Source organism: Chiloscyllium plagiosum, unplaced genomic scaffold (genome assembly GCF_004010195.1).
Source record: "Chiloscyllium plagiosum isolate BGI_BamShark_2017 unplaced genomic scaffold, ASM401019v2 scaf_634, whole genome shotgun sequence".
NCBI lineage: Eukaryota > Metazoa > Chordata > Chondrichthyes > Orectolobiformes > Hemiscylliidae > Chiloscyllium > Chiloscyllium plagiosum.
The window spans coordinates 11,914-29,184 of NW_025212977.1; the positions used below are offsets into that span (position 1 = coordinate 11,914).

Here is a 17,271-nt window from a genome sequence, read left to right on the forward strand (position 1 = left end):
CGCACACAGTCTGTACTCTCTGACATGGGACACACAGTCCATACTCTCTGACAGGGGACATACAGTCCGTACTCTCAGACACTGGACACACAGTCCATACTTTCTGACACGGGACACAATGTCTGTACTCTCTGACACTGGGCACGCAGTCGGTACTCTCTGACACGGGACACACAGTCCGTACTCTCTTACAGGAGACACACAGTCCATACTCTCTGACACTGGGCACGCCGTCTGTACTTTCTGACATGGGACATATAGACCGTACTCTCAGACACTGGACACACAGTCCGTACTTTCTGACACGGAACACACAGTCCGTACTGTCTGATACTGGGCACACAGTCCGTACACTTTGATACTAGGCACGCAGTCTGTACTCTCTCACACAGGACACACAGTCCGTACTCTCTGACACGGGACACACAGTCCGTACTCTCGGACACTGGATACACAGTCCGTACTTTCTGACACGGAATACACAGTCCGTACTGTCTGATACTGGGCACACAGTCCGTACACTCGGATACTGGGCACGCAGTCTGTACTCTCTCACACAGGACATACAGTACGTACTCTCAGACACTGGACACACAGTCCGTACTTTCTGACACGGGACACACAGTCCGTACTCTCTTACACTGGGCACACAGTCCGTTGTCTCTGACACGCGACACACAGTCCGTACTCTCAGACAGGGGTGACAGTGTCCGTACTCTCTGACACTGGGCACACAGTCCTTAATCTCTGACATGGGACATACACTCCGTACTCTCTGACACTGGACACAGTCTGTAATCTGTGACACTGGACACACAGTCCGTACTCTCTGACACTGGACACACAATCCATACTCTCTGACACAGGACACACAATCCATACTCTCTGACAGTGGACACACAGTCCATAATCTCTGACATGGGACATACACTCCGTACTCTCTGACACTGGACACACAATCCATACTCTCAGACAGGAGACACATAGTCCGTACTCCCTGACACTGGGCACGCAGTCTGTCCTCACTGACACGGGACATATAGTCCGTACTCTCAGACACAGGACACACAGCCCGTTCTCTCAGACACTGGACACACAGTCCGTACTTTCTGACACGGGACACACAGTCTGTACTCTGTGACACTGGACACACAGTCCGTACTCTCTGACACTGTACACACAATCCATACTCTCTGACAGTGGCCACACAGTCCGTACTCTCTGACACAGGATATGCAGTCCGTAACTTTGACACTGGACACATAGATCATACTCTCTGACACGGGAAACCCAGTCCGTACTCTCTGACAGGGGACACACAGTCCATACTCTCTGACACTGCGCACACAGTCTGTAATCTCTGACACGGGACACACAATCCGTACTCTCTGACACGGGACACATCGTCCGTACTCTCTGACACTGGATACACAGTCCGTACTCTCTGACACTGGACACACAGTCCGTACTCTCTGACACGGGACACACAGTCCGTACTCTCTGACACGGGACATACAGACCATACACTCTGACACGGGACACCCAGTCTGTACTCTCAGACACTGGACACACAGTCCATACTCTCTGACACGGGACACAATGTGTGTATTCTCTGACACAGGACATATCGTCCGTACTCTCTGACACGGGACACACAGTCCGTACTCTCTGACACGGGACATACAGACCATACTCTCTGACACGGGACACAATGTGGGTACTCTCTGACACGGGACATATCATCCGTACTCTCAGACACTGGACACACAGTCCATACTCTCTGACACGGGACACAATGTGTGTATTCTCTGACACTGGGCACGCAGTCCGTGCTCTCTGACACGGGACACACAGTCCGTACTCTCTGACACGGGACACACAGTCCGTACTCTCAGATAGGGGTGACACAGTCCGTACTCTCTGACAGGACACACAATCCATACTCTCTGACATGGGACACACAGTCCATACTCTCTGACACGGGACATGCAGTCTGTACTCTCTGACACGGGACACACAGTCCATACTCTCTGACATGGGACACACAGCCCGTACTCTCTGACATGGGACACACAGCCCGTACTCTCTGACACTGGACAGACGGTCCATACTCTCTGACACGGGACACACAGTCCGTACGCTATGACACGGGACACACAGTCTGTACACTCTGACACGGGACATACAATTTTTAAACTGACACAGACCAGACAGTCCATACGCTATTACCCGGGATGCACAGTCCGTACTCTCTGACATGGGACACACAGTCCGTATGCACTGACGCGGGGAACACAATTAATACCTGGATCCTGTCAGTGTAGTTGTCAAGCAGGAGGACCCCTGAGCTCGTCACTTTCTTTGTCTCTACCATAGTTTTCAGGTCTGCGAGGAGACTCATGTGTTTTGACATGTCTGTTGCCAGAACCTGTTTTATAAGCACAAGAGAACAAATGAGACAGAGCACTTCCAGCCAACCAGGTCACTACTGTCGTGTGCTCACTGTTGGAATATGGAGAAAAGTGACAGCCACACATAGCACATGATCATGACCAGGTAATTGGCTTGTTTGGACACAGTGCGACTTCCCCAACATTGGGAGCATTGCCCAGCATTATATGCTCTGAAGTCTGACCCTGACTCGGCTTCCCACTGAACCAAGGGGGGAAAACATGGGGTCGAAATGTACTCACCATGTCAATGACCATCTTGCGTAGACTTTGCCGCTGTCGTTTGGGGAGATTCTGGAATATGTCACAGTTTTCCTCCTGGAGCAGTTTGAAGCCCACAGCGAGGTGATGGTTCTCCAGGACAGATTCATCATTGTACATTAGTGCCAGCTCAGAATCTGGGAGACAGTAACAAAATGGTCACTGTTGGGCCACATTAGCCCAAGGGCAGAGATCCTAAAGTTCACACAGAATCTGTCAGAAGTAGACAGCACCCAGTCCAGAAAGGCTCCAAAACCTACAGAATGCTAAGGCCCTGGAGAAGCGTGACTAACATTAAGAGCTGGGCTGGTGTCCTTTGCTGCCTCAGTCATCCATGTGATATCGAACACTGTTGTCAAGGAGCCTCAAGTTGAAACCACATGTAGCGCTGAGGTTGTGAGCATTGCAGGTGTTACAATAGACTACAACCTGAATTATGGCAGGACAGTGAATGAGACAGGACTGCTGCTGTTGCTGGAAACCAGGTGACAAACTTAGCTATGATGCTGCTGTCAAGACCATATCTTTATATTTGTCTTTACTTTTGGTTTGTGGACCAAAATGGGAAATGGAAACTGTTTTGAACCAAGGAAACTGTGGAAGGAAATGTCTCAGTTTTAAAACAAGTTACTGGAGCCTATTGTAAGCTATATTTACACTGCTGCTTTGGGTAGGCAGTTGGGGACATTGTCGGAACCAGCAACACCGTGGGTGGTGTTCAGGACAAAGAACACAGAAACTTTACAGCCCTTTGGCCCTCCAAGCCTGAGCCAATCCAAATCTACTGTCTTAACCTATCGCCCACTTCCTAAGCATCCATGTCTCTCTGCTCCCCAGCTACTCATGCATCTGTCCAGACGCATCTTAAATGAATCTACCATGCCTACCGCGACCACCTATGCTGGCAACAAGTTCCAGGCACCTACCACCCTCTGTGTGAAGTACTTGCCACGTGTATCTCCCTTATACTTTCCACCTCTCACCTTGAAAGCGTGACCTCTCGTTATTGAATCCCTCACCCTGGGAAAAAACTTATCGCTATGCACCCTGTCTCTACCCTTCATGATTTTGTAGACCTCAATCAGGTCCCCCTTAATCTCCTTTTTTCTAATGAAAATAAACCTAACTTACTCAACCTCTTTTCATAGCTAGCACCTTCCATACCAGGCAACATCCTCGTAAACCTTCTCTGCACCTTCTCCAAAGCATCCACATCCTTTTGGTAATGTGGCGCCCAGAACTGTACACAGTATTCTAAATGCGGCCGAACCAATGTCTTGTACAATTTTAACATGACCTGCCAGCTCTTATACTCAATACCCCGTCCAATGAAGGCAAGCATACGATATGCCTTCTTGACTACTCTATCCACCTGTGCAGCAACCTTCAGGGTACAGTGGACCTGCACTCCCAGATCTCTCTGCCCATCTACTTTTCCCATGACTCTTCCACTTACAATATAGTTCGCTCCTGAATTAGACTTCCCAAAATGCATCACCTCACATTTGTCTGGATTGATTTCCATCTGCCACTTTTCCGCCCAACTCTTCAATCTATCTATATCCTCCTGTATTCTCTGACAGTCCCTTATGCTTTCTGCTACTCCACCAATCTTCGTGTCATCTGCAAAATTGCTGATCATACCAACAGTGCCGTCTTCCAGATCATTTATGTATATCACAAACAACAGTGGCCCCAATACTGACCCCTGTGGAACACCACTAGGCACCTTTCTCCATTTCGAGAAACTCCCTTCAACTACTACTCTCTGACTCCTGTTGCTCAACCAATTCTTTATCCACCTAGCTAGAACACCCTGCAAACCATACGACTTCAATTTCTCCATTAGTCTACCATTGCGAACCTAATCAAATGCCTTACTAAAGCCCATGTATCAACATCTACGGGTCTTCCTTCATCTATCAACTTGGTTGCCTCCTCCAAGAACTTTATTAAGTTGGTAAGGCATGATCTCCCCCGTCAAAACCATGTTGCCTATCACTGATAAGCTCATTCTCTTCCAAATATAAATAGATTCTAGCCCTCAATACCTCCTCCAGCAACTTTCCCACCACTGACGTCAGGCTCACTGCTCTGTAGTTACCTGGAATATCCCTAATACCTTTCTTGAACAGGGGTCCGCATTATCAACTTTCCAGTCCTGCAGCACTTGACCTATGTTTAAGGATGCTACAGATATCTGTCAGGGCCCCAGCTATTTTCTCTCTTGCGTCCCTCAGCAACCTGGGATAGATCCCATCTGGACCTGGGGAATTGTCTACCTTAATATCCGTTAGCCTACCCAACACATCCTCCCTCCTTATTTCAACGTGATCTAGAGAAAACAAACTTCTATCTCTCATCTCAACATTCACCATGTCCCTCTCCTCAGTGAACACTGATAGAAAGTCATCATTGAGAATCTCACCCATTTTCTCAGGTTCGACTTCCTTATCCTTTCGTGGACCAAGTTTTTCTCTAGTTACCCTCTTGCCTCTTATATATGAAGAAAAGGCCTTGGGATTCTCCTTAATTCTGCTCACTAAAGTTTTCTCATGACTCCTTTTAGCCCGCTTGATTCCTCGTTTAAGATTGGTCCTACTCTCCTGATATTCCTCCAAGGACCGTTCTGTTCTTAGCTGCCTGGACCTTATGTATGCTTCCCTTTTCCTCCTGGCTAGTCACACAATTTCTCCTGTCATCCACGGTTCACAAATCGTGTGTTTCCTATCTCTTGTTTTGAAATCCCTTGTTTTCAAAGGGACGTGCCTATCCTGCACTACCTTCAACTTCTCTTTGAAAGCCTCCCACATATCAAATGTGGACTTCCCTTCAAATGTGCCCCCAAGCCACATTTCCGAGCTCCTGCCGAATTTTGACATAATTGGCCTTGGCCCAGTTTAGTACCCTTCCCTTAGGACCACTCTTATCTTTCTCTGTGAGTATTGTAAAACTTACAGAATTGTGGTCACTATTCCCAAAGAAATCTCCACTGCAACTTCTACCACCTGTCCTGGCTCGTTCCCAGTACCAGGTCCAATATGGCCCCTTCCCTCGTCAGACTATTGACATACTGCTCTAGAAAACTCTCCTGGATGCTTCGTACAAATTCTACCCCATCCAGACTTCTGACGCTAAGTGTATCCCAATCAATGTTGGGAAAATTAAAATCTCCCAGCACCACTACCCTATTAAGCATCTATATCCTGGAACATTTAGTTGCCAATCATGCCCTTCCTTGAACCAAGTCTCTGTGATCGCAATAAAATCATACTCCCAGGCAACAATCCAATCCCTAAGTTCGTCTGCCTTATCCTCTATACTCCTTGCATTAAAGCATATGCACGTCAGATCACCAGTTCTTTAGTGTTCATTTGCTCTCTGCTGACTCTTCCCGTTGGTAACGCTAACTTCATGATCCTGTTACTCACACTCTCTAGATTCCACCTCGCTATCTACTTGTCTTCTCTGCTGGTTCCCAGCCCCCTGCTACATTAGTTTATACTCTCCCCAACAACGGTAGCAAAAACTCCCCCAAGGACGTTAGTTCCAGTCTGGTTCAGGTGTAGACCATCACCTTCCCCAGAACCGGTCCCAATGTCAACAAATCTGAACCCCTCCCTCCTACACCATCCCTCAAGCCACATGTTCATCCTGCCTATTCTTTCATTTCTACCCTGGCTAGCACATGGCACTGGTAGCAATCCTGGTAGCAATCACTATCTCTGGGTCCTCCTCTTTAACTTCTCTCTTAGCTCCCTGAATTCTGCTTTGGCAGTTTCACCAAGGGATCACCTGTTGGTTGGTTTCTCAATCAGAACCAGTTGCTTGGGTCAGGAATGCTGAATGTAACAGCTCTGTGATTGGCTCTTGTGTATGAACACTACAGAGGCCAGGAGCCTCCAGACTGCAAAAAGACACCTTTCTCTCTCCCTTTGCCGCACATTAACACAAATTGGAAGAGAGCTAGCTTTTCTTGCTCACCATTCTTCAAAAAATGCTGCCTCTAATTAGTGACTGAGCGACTGAACAATCAGTGTGACGACTGCCCAGAATGCCTCATTACTAGAACTTTCCAACAAGCGCCAAGAAATAACCTTGGTAGTGGTGAGAAGGGCACTACCTATCATATCTTCATGTATATCCAAACTCTCTCTGCCATCATGTTGGCCTCAAAGTAGCTCCAAGAAATTGGTTCTGGAACATACCTTTGCAAAAACAGTCTGGAGAAAGATGCAGTGTTTGTGTCAAGGTGTGTCCTGAGTAGCTTCGTGTCACATGACTCTGTGCTCTATGGCCTGGGACACACACTGAGACAAACATCATCAGCACCTGGAGAACCATCAGCTTGGTGTTCCTTTGTAAAGAGCTGACCATGACTGAGTGTTGCAGACTGGCACATTCCAAGGTGCAGGACTACACACTGAAGGAAGCTTGGGACTGTCACCACCAAGACACAGAGGTGAAAGCCCACTGTCTGAGGTCATTCTGCCAGGACATTGCAACGGTTTATTAAGTTTCAAGGTACCCTGGTAGCCTTAGTGAGAATGTAACTGCTTTTCATTCAGAGGATGTGGGCGTCCCTGCCTGGACAGCGTCTACTGGGGGAAGTGTGTGTCCCTGGGTGGGCAGTATCTATTGGGGGATATGAGTGTCCCTGGGTGGGCAGTATGTATTGGGGGATGTGGGTATCCCTGCCTGGGCAGTATCTATTTGGGGATGTGGGTGTCCCTGCCTGGACAGCATCTGTTGGGGGACGTGTGTGTCCCTGGGTGGGCAGTTGTATTGGGGGATGTGGGTGTCCCTGCCTGGGCAGTATCTATTGGGGGATGTGTGTGTCCCTGGGTGGGCAGTATCTATTGGAGGATGTGAGTGTCCCTGGGTGGGCAGTATCTGTTGGGGGATGTGAGTGTCCCTGGGTGGGCAGTATCTATTGGAGGATGTGGGTGTCCCTGGGTGGACAGTATCTGTTGGGGGATGTGAGTGTCCCTGGGTGGGCAGTATCTATTGGAGGATGTGGGTGTCCCTGGGTGGACAGTATCTGTTGGGGGATGTGAGTGTCCCTGGGTGGGCAGTATCTATTGGAGGATGTGGGTGTCCCTGGGTGGACAGTATCTGTTGGGGGATGTGAGTGTCCCTGGGTGGGCAGTATCTATTGGAGGATGTGGGTGTCCCTGGGTGGACAGTATCTGTTGGGGGATGTGAGTGTCCCTGGGTGGGCAGTATCTATTGGAGGATGTGGGTGTCCCTGGGTGGACAGTATCTGTTGGGGGATGTGAGTGTCCCTGGGTGGGCAGTATCTATTGGAGGATGTGGGTGTCCCTGGGTGGACAGTATCTGTTGGGGGATGTGAGTGTCCCTGGGTGGGCAGTATCTATTGGAGGATGTGGGTGTCCCTGGGTGGACAGTATCTGTTGGGGGATGTGAGTGTCCCTGGGTGGGCAGTATCTATTGGAGGATGTGGGTGTCCCTGGGTGGACAGTATCTGTTGGGGGATGTGAGTGTCCCTGGGTGGGCAGTATCTATTGGAGGATGTGGGTGTCCCTGGGTGGACAGTATCTGTTGGGGGATGTGAGTGTCCCTGGGTGGGCAGTATCTATTGGAGGATGTGGGTGTCCCTGGGTGGACAGTATCTGTTGGGGGATGTGAGTGTCCCTGGGTGGGCAGTATCTATTGGAGGATGTGGGTGTCCCTGGGTGGACAGTATCTGTTGGGGGATGTGAGTGTCCCTGGGTGGGCAGTATCTATTGGAGGATGTGGGTGTCCCTGGGTGGACAGTATCTGTTGGGGGATGTGAGTGTCCCTGGGTGGGCAGTATCTATTGGAGGATGTGGGTGTCCCTGGGTGGACAGTATCTGTTGGGGGATGTGAGTGTCCCTGGGTGGGCAGTATCTATTGGAGGATGTGGGTGTCCCTGGGTGGACAGTATCTGTTGGGGGATGTGAGTGTCCCTGGGTGGGCAGTATCTATTGGAGGATGTGGGTGTCCCTGGGTGGACAGTATCTGTTGGGGGATGTGAGTGTCCCTGGGTGGGCAGTATCTATTGGAGGATGTGGGTGTCCCTGGGTGGACAGTATCTGTTGGGGGATGTGAGTGTCCCTGGGTGGGCAGTATCTATTGGAGGATGTGGGTGTCCCTGGGTGGACAGTATCTGTTGGGGGATGTGAGTGTCCCTGGGTGGGCAGTATCTATTGGAGGATGTGGGTGTCCCTGGGTGGACAGTATCTGTTGGGGGATGTGAGTGTCCCTGGGTGGGCAGTATCTATTGGAGGATGTGGGTGTCCCTGGGTGGACAGTATCTGTTGGGGGATGTGAGTGTCCCTGGGTGGGCAGTATCTATTGGAGGATGTGGGTGTCCCTGGGTGGACAGTATCTGTTGGGGGATGTGAGTGTCCCTGGGTGGGCAGTATCTATTGGAGGATGTGGGTGTCCCTGGGTGGACAGTATCTGTTGGGGGATGTGAGTGTCCCTGGGTGGGCAGTATCTATTGGAGGATGTGGGTGTCCCTGGGTGGACAGTATCTGTTGGGGGATGTGAGTGTCCCTGGGTGGGCAGTATCTATTGGAGGATGTGGGTGTCCCTGGGTGGACAGTATCTGTTGGGGGATGTGAGTGTCCCTGGGTGGGCAGTATCTATTGGAGGATGTGGGTGTCCCTGGGTGGACAGTATCTGTTGGGGGATGTGAGTGTCCCTGGGTGGGCAGTATCTATTGGAGGATGTGGGTGTCCCTGGGTGGACAGTATCTGTTGGGGGATGTGAGTGTCCCTGGGTGGGCAGTATCTATTGGAGGATGTGGGTGTCCCTGGGTGGACAGTATCTGTTGGGGGATGTGAGTGTCCCTGGGTGGGCAGTATCTATTGGAGGATGTGGGTGTCCCTGGGTGGACAGTATCTGTTGGGGGATGTGAGTGTCCCTGGGTGGGCAGTATCTATTGGAGGATGTGGGTGTCCCTGGGTGGACAGTATCTGTTGGGGGATGTGAGTGTCCCTGGGTGGGCAGTATCTATTGGAGGATGTGGGTGTCCCTGGGTGGACAGTATCTGTTGGGGGATGTGAGTGTCCCTGGGTGGGCAGTATCTATTGGAGGATGTGGGTGTCCCTGGGTGGACAGTATCTGTTGGGGGATGTGAGTGTCCCTGGGTGGGCAGTATCTATTGGAGGATGTGGGTGTCCCTGGGTGGACAGTATCTGTTGGGGGATGTGAGTGTCCCTGGGTGGGCAGTATCTATTGGAGGATGTGGGTGTCCCTGGGTGGACAGTATCTGTTGGGGGATGTGAGTGTCCCTGGGTGGGCAGTATCTATTGGAGGATGTGGGTGTCCCTGGGTGGACAGTATCTGTTGGGGGATGTGAGTGTCCCTGGGTGGGCAGTATCTATTGGAGGATGTGGGTGTCCCTGGGTGGACAGTATCTGTTGGGGGATGTGAGTGTCCCTGGGTGGGCAGTATCTATTGGAGGATGTGGGTGTCCCTGGGTGGACAGTATCTGTTGGGGGATGTGAGTGTCCCTGGGTGGGCAGTATCTATTGGAGGATGTGGGTGTCCCTGGGTGGACAGTATCTGTTGGGGGATGTGAGTGTCCCTGGGTGGGCAGTATCTATTGGAGGATGTGGGTGTCCCTGGGTGGACAGTATCTGTTGGGGGATGTGAGTGTCCCTGGGTGGGCAGTATCTATTGGAGGATGTGGGTGTCCCTGGGTGGACAGTATCTGTTGGGGGATGTGAGTGTCCCTGGGTGGGCAGTATCTATTGGAGGATGTGGGTGTCCCTGGGTGGACAGTATCTGTTGGGGGATGTGAGTGTCCCTGGGTGGGCAGTATCTATTGGAGGATGTGGGTGTCCCTGGGTGGACAGTATCTGTTGGGGGATGTGAGTGTCCCTGGGTGGGCAGTATCTATTGGAGGATGTGGGTGTCCCTGGGTGGACAGTATCTGTTGGGGGATGTGAGTGTCCCTGGGTGGGCAGTATCTATTGGAGGATGTGGGTGTCCCTGGGTGGACAGTATCTGTTGGGGGATGTGAGTGTCCCTGGGTGGGCAGTATCTATTGGAGGATGTGGGTGTCCCTGGGTGGACAGTATCTGTTGGGGGATGTGAGTGTCCCTGGGTGGGCAGTATCTATTGGAGGATGTGGGTGTCCCTGGGTGGACAGTATCTGTTGGGGGATGTGAGTGTCCCTGGGTGGGCAGTATCTATTGGAGGATGTGGGTGTCCCTGGGTGGACAGTATCTGTTGGGGGATGTGAGTGTCCCTGGGTGGGCAGTATCTATTGGAGGATGTGGGTGTCCCTGGGTGGACAGTATCTGTTGGGGGATGTGAGTGTCCCTGGGTGGGCAGTATCTATTGGAGGATGTGGGTGTCCCTGGGTGGACAGTATCTGTTGGGGGATGTGAGTGTCCCTGGGTGGGCAGTATCTATTGGAGGATGTGGGTGTCCCTGGGTGGACAGTATCTGTTGGGGGATGTGAGTGTCCCTGGGTGGGCAGTATCTATTGGAGGATGTGGGTGTCCCTGGGTGGACAGTATCTGTTGGGGGATGTGAGTGTCCCTGGGTGGGCAGTATCTATTGGAGGATGTGGGTGTCCCTGGGTGGACAGTATCTGTTGGGGGATGTGAGTGTCCCTGGGTGGGCAGTATCTATTGGAGGATGTGGGTGTCCCTGGGTGGACAGTATCTGTTGGGGGATGTGAGTGTCCCTGGGTGGGCAGTATCTATTGGAGGATGTGGGTGTCCCTGGGTGGACAGTATCTGTTGGGGGATGTGAGTGTCCCTGGGTGGGCAGTATCTATTGGAGGATGTGGGTGTCCCTGGGTGGACAGTATCTGTTGGGGGATGTGAGTGTCCCTGGGTGGGCAGTATCTATTGGAGGATGTGGGTGTCCCTGGGTGGACAGTATCTGTTGGGGGATGTGAGTGTCCCTGGGTGGGCAGTATCTATTGGAGGATGTGGGTGTCCCTGGGTGGACAGTATCTGTTGGGGGATGTGAGTGTCCCTGGGTGGGCAGTATCTATTGGAGGATGTGGGTGTCCCTGGGTGGACAGTATCTGTTGGGGGATGTGAGTGTCCCTGGGTGGGCAGTATCTATTGGAGGATGTGGGTGTCCCTGGGTGGACAGTATCTGTTGGGGGATGTGAGTGTCCCTGGGTGGGCAGTATCTATTGGAGGATGTGGGTGTCCCTGGGTGGACAGTATCTGTTGGGGGATGTGAGTGTCCCTGGGTGGGCAGTATCTATTGGAGGATGTGGGTGTCCCTGGGTGGACAGTATCTGTTGGGGGATGTGAGTGTCCCTGGGTGGGCAGTATCTATTGGAGGATGTGGGTGTCCCTGGGTGGACAGTATCTGTTGGGGGATGTGAGTGTCCCTGGGTGGGCAGTATCTATTGGAGGATGTGGGTGTCCCTGGGTGGACAGTATCTGTTGGGGGATGTGAGTGTCCCTGGGTGGGCAGTATCTATTGGAGGATGTGGGTGTCCCTGGGTGGACAGTATCTGTTGGGGGATGTGAGTGTCCCTGGGTGGGCAGTATCTATTGGAGGATGTGGGTGTCCCTGGGTGGACAGTATCTGTTGGGGGATGTGAGTGTCCCTGGGTGGGCAGTATCTATTGGAGGATGTGGGTGTCCCTGGGTGGACAGTATCTGTTGGGGGATGTGAGTGTCCCTGGGTGGGCAGTATCTATTGGAGGATGTGGGTGTCCCTGGGTGGACAGTATCTGTTGGGGGATGTGAGTGTCCCTGGGTGGGCAGTATCTATTGGAGGATGTGGGTGTCCCTGGGTGGACAGTATCTGTTGGGGGATGTGAGTGTCCCTGGGTGGGCAGTATCTATTGGAGGATGTGGGTGTCCCTGGGTGGACAGTATCTGTTGGGGGATGTGAGTGTCCCTGGGTGGGCAGTATCTATTGGAGGATGTGGGTGTCCCTGGGTGGACAGTATCTGTTGGGGGATGTGAGTGTCCCTGGGTGGGCAGTATCTATTGGAGGATGTGGGTGTCCCTGGGTGGACAGTATCTGTTGGGGGATGTGAGTGTCCCTGGGTGGGCAGTATCTATTGGAGGATGTGGGTGTCCCTGGGTGGACAGTATCTGTTGGGGGATGTGAGTGTCCCTGGGTGGGCAGTATCTATTGCCCAGTCTGACCTATCACCCTCACCTTGACCTCTTTCCACCTATCACATTTCCGACGCCCCTCCCCCAAGTCCCTCCTCCCTACCTTTTATCTTAGCCTGCTGGACCAACTTTCCTCATTCCTGAAGAAGGGCTTATGCCAGAAACGTCGATTCTCCTGTTCCCTGGATGCTGCCTGACCTGCTGCGCTTTTCCAGCAACACATTTTCAGCTCTGATCTCCAGCATCTGCAGTCCTCACTTTCTCCTCAAGTATCTATTGGGGGATGTGGGTGTCCCTGGGTAGGCAGTATCTATTGGAGGATGTGTGTGTCCCTGGGTGGGCAGTATCTATTGGGGGATACGAGTGTACCTGGGTGGGCAGTATCTATTGGGGGACATGTGTGTCCCTGGGTGGGCAGTATCTATTGGAGGATGTGTGTGTCCCTGGGTGGGCAGTATCTATTGGGGATTGTGTGTGTCCCTGCCTGGGTAGTATCTATTGGGGTATGTGGGTGTCCCTGCCTGGGCCGTAACTACTGGGGGACGTATGTGTCCCTGGGTGGGCAGTATGTATTTGGGGATGTGGGTGTCCCTGGGTGGGCAGTATCTATTGGGGGATGTATCTATTGAGGGATGTGAGTGTCCCTGGGTGTGCAGTATCTATTGGGGGATGTGAGTGTCCCTGGGTGGGCAGTATCTTTTGGGGGACATGTGTGTCCCTGGGTGGGCAGTATCTATTGGGGGATGTGAGTGCCCCTGGGTGGGCAGCATCTATTGGGGGATCTGAGTTTCCCTGGGTGTGCAGTATTTATTGGGGGATGTGTGTGTCCCTGCCTGGGCAGTATCTGTTGGGGGATGTGAGTGTCCCTGCCTGGGCAGTATCTGTTGGGGGATGTGAGTGTCCCTGGGTGGGCAGTATCTATCCGGGGATGTGGGTGTCCCTGGGTGGGCAGTATCTATTGGAGGATGTGGGTGTCCCTGGGTGGGCAGTATCTATTGGAGGATGTGGGTGTCCCTGGGTGGACAGTATCTGTTGGGGGATGTGAGTGTCCCTGGGTGGGCAGTATCTATTGGGGGATGTGAGTGTTCCTGGGTGGGCAGCATCTATTGGGGGATGTTGGGTGTATCTGCCTGGGCAGCATCTATTGGGGGATGTGGGTGTCCCTGCCTGGGCCGTAACTACTGGGGGACGTATGTGTCCCTGGGTGGGCAGTATTGGGTTTAGTGTGTTTCCGGCTGGGCAGCATTTATGTCCTGTCCCTTGTTCCCTCTTGACAAGGTGAGCTGCCTTCTTAAACCGCTGCAGTCCACAATACCCTGAGGGGGGTGGAATTTTGGATTTCATTGCAGTATTAGAAAATGCCATTTTGGTGGAAATGGACTGGAGCTCTTGTGAGCAATGTCAAACTGCACGGTATTTTCCGCAAGATCTGCATGGACCCTTTTACTTGAAGGCAATGAATGAATAAAATACTGTTTTGCAAAATAAACCCTTGCCCCGTCGCTGAAGTAAATAACTGAAAGGATTTGTAAAGAAGGTAATTAGAGATCAGAAGGTCTTATAAGCAAAATAGACACCTAATGCTGTATTCAACTGTATTGTAATATTTCATTAATACTTCTTCCCCATCCATAACATCTCTGTTTTTGTTTGTCTTTGTCTGCTGCCTGTGTAGGGATTTAAGAAGGACTAAAGTTTGAGTTATAAGTTGGAATTTATGTTTTGTTTGCCCATGGTTAGAACTGATTTATTTGTAATGAACAGTAGTTTCTTTTTAAGTTATAAAAACCTGACTGGTGTATTCTACTAACCTGAGTTTGTAAGGCGGGAGGCAGGAAATTTGGGGATTTTGAGTAATTTGATTAAATCTTCAACTTTTGAGAGGACCACGAGAACAATGGGGCTTGAGTATCGGGTACTTTCCTAAATGGTTAAGACACAGCCAACAACTGAATAACGAGCTTTCACTCTCCTCTCTGACACCTGAGACGGTCGCTACAGTGATACAATAAAAGCTGGCTCCTATTAGTCCCTATCATACTGTTTCAAACCAAGGTGTGCATAGAGCCAGCACTCAGCCTCCTGGGGATCCACCTCCACTCCAAAAGCAAGTCAAGGCTCTCATGTTACTGCATTAGCAATCCAGAGCCCTGGGTCGTCAGTCCACACATTCTGAATTTAATCTCACAGTTTAATTCAGTTAACAAGATATGGAAGTAAAAAGCTGGTATGAGTAACTGTGACCCACATGAAGCTGTTAGACTGTAACAAAAATACAACTTGGTTCATTAATGACCTTGAGAGAAGGAAGCTCACTATTCTAAACACAACTTGTTTCAGCCTCACACCATGCCCTCGAAAATAGCCCAGTCAGCATTCATTTACATTAAATCATGACTGGATTGAGGAGATGGCCATTATTGGGTGTGTCAGGACGGACTGTAACTTGCAACTTGGTCAGTGATGGCCACATTTCAAGAATGAAGAAGAATGTAATGATCCAAACTGAGTCCTGATACTCACTGGTGTTGATGAGGAACTGATTGGAAACGCCTGGGTGATCCACATCGTGAATTGCAGCAGCAAACAATGCAGCGAGTGTCTCTAGATCGGTAAAGACGGCCTGAAATAAAAGGTGCAGTCAAGGGAAAGTGATGACCACACTCCTATCTATCATCCAGCCTCAATCAAACCAGAGAGAAACTCTCTCCTCAGTCAACAGGACTCAGCTCAGCAAAGTCAACAAACAGTCTCAATGATGGTCTGTTCTGGAGCCCAGGCCTACAGGCTGCAGGTGGCTTGTAGCAAGAATTATACCTTCCCTGGAATTAGTACGGAATGCGTTGTTTCCCAACTACCCTCAAAGAGATACACTGAGCAAAACTGAGGGTGAAATACACTCACATCGAGGGCTGGGGTAGACAGCAGTACATGTGTGGACTGAGTAACATCAGCTGCATGCAAACTGTTGTGGTACGCGACATCAGCATGGTAATGATCCTCCAGTGTCATTATGTATGTGAGGAAAGTGTCAACTGGAATCCTGAAGGTCTTCATCAAGTCTCTCTCCTGAAATAAACACAGTGAGTGACCATTACCCTGAGTAAACTGGCCTTGCATATTGCAAAAGAGACCTGGTTTTTGTCTCTTATTCATCAGTACAGTTTTGCAAGAATACCAAACCTCAAAGGGAGTAATAATTTATACAGCACAGGAGGACAGTACAGATTAGTTGGTAAGTCAGGACTCTGACTGGTGGAGAGCAGCACTGAGGAACACTGGGTGCGCGTGAAGCTGCAGGGCCCCGTTCTTTGCAAACAGAACAAATACAAGAACCAATGGACGGCCTGTACAGATAGAATGATCCGACAACGTCTGTTAGGCAAGTTCACCTCCTACCTGGAAAATAGCGTACATGATGCAGCTGAGCGGCCGGTTGTTCGAGAACTCGGAAATTCGGAAAATGTTAAGGCCCCATATGTTCAAGTCATCCAATTCCTAGAAGAACAGGATATCTCTGTAAACATAGCACAAAACGACCGGAATATTGGAATATTACTGTTTGATTCTTCAAAACATTTCACAGGATATTCTTAACCATTATTCCATTCATTCCACCTCAAGTTGCTGACTCTCTCTGGGGTTCAGTTCCCCCTCTCCTGAAGTTGCTGACTCTCCCCAGGGTACAGTTCCCCCTCTCCTGAAGGTGCTGACTCTCCCCAGGGTACAGTTCCCCCTCTCCAGAAGGTGCTCACTCTCCCGAGGGTACAGTTTCCCCTCCCCTGAAGGTGCTGAGTCTCCCCAGGGTATAATGCCCCCTCTCCTGAAGGTGCGGACTCTGACTGGGGTACAGTTTCCCCTCTCCTGAAGGTGCTGAGTCTCCCCAGGGTACAGTTCCCCCTCTCCTGGAGGTGCTGATTCTCCCCAGGGTACAGTTCCCCCTCTCCTGAAGGTGCTGAGTCTGATTGGGGTACAGCTCCCCCTCTCCTGAAGGTGCTGACTCTCCCTGGGGTACAGTTCCCCCCCTCCTGAAGGTGCTGACTCTCCCCAGGGTACAGTTCCCCCTCTTCTGAAGGTGCTGACTCTCCCCAGGGTACAGTTCCCCCTCTCCTGAAGGTGCTGACTCTCCCAGGGGTACAGTTCCCCCCCTCCTGAAGGTGCTGACTCCGGCCGGTGGTACAGTTCCCCCTCTCCTGAAGGGGCTGACTCTCCCCAGGGTACAGTACCCCCTCTCCTGAAGGTGCTGACTCTCCCCAGGGTACAGTTCCCCCTCTCCTGAAGGTGCTAACTCTCCCCCGGGTATTGTTCTCCCTCTCCTGAAGGTGCTGACGCTACTCGGGGTACAGCTTCCCCTCTCCTGAAGGTACTCACTCTCCCTGGGGTACAGTTCGCCCTCTCCTGAAGGTGCTGACTCCGACTGGGATACAGTTCCCCCTCACTTGAAGATGCTGACTCTCCCCAGG

General features: G+C 51.1%; 1 protein-coding gene across 1 annotated transcript in view; it reads right to left on the reverse strand.

The window, feature by feature from the left end:
• LOC122547516 (cAMP-specific 3',5'-cyclic phosphodiesterase 4B-like) overlaps positions 1-16,362 on the reverse strand; it is a gene marked incomplete at its 3' end in the record, with an annotated part of 28,271 nt that extends 11,909 nt beyond the window's left edge. The window contains exons 1-5 of the mRNA XM_043686131.1: positions 16,208-16,362; positions 15,713-15,877; positions 15,332-15,431; positions 2,694-2,848; positions 2,306-2,428 (exon numbers count right to left, since the gene is read on the reverse strand). Of these exons, the coding sequence (XP_043542066.1) occupies positions 2,306-2,428; positions 2,694-2,848; positions 15,332-15,431; positions 15,713-15,877; positions 16,208-16,225 (561 nt within the window). The remainder of the gene's footprint in view (positions 1-2,305; positions 2,429-2,693; positions 2,849-15,331; positions 15,432-15,712; positions 15,878-16,207) is intronic.
• Between the last annotated feature and the right edge of the window lie 909 nt (positions 16,363-17,271).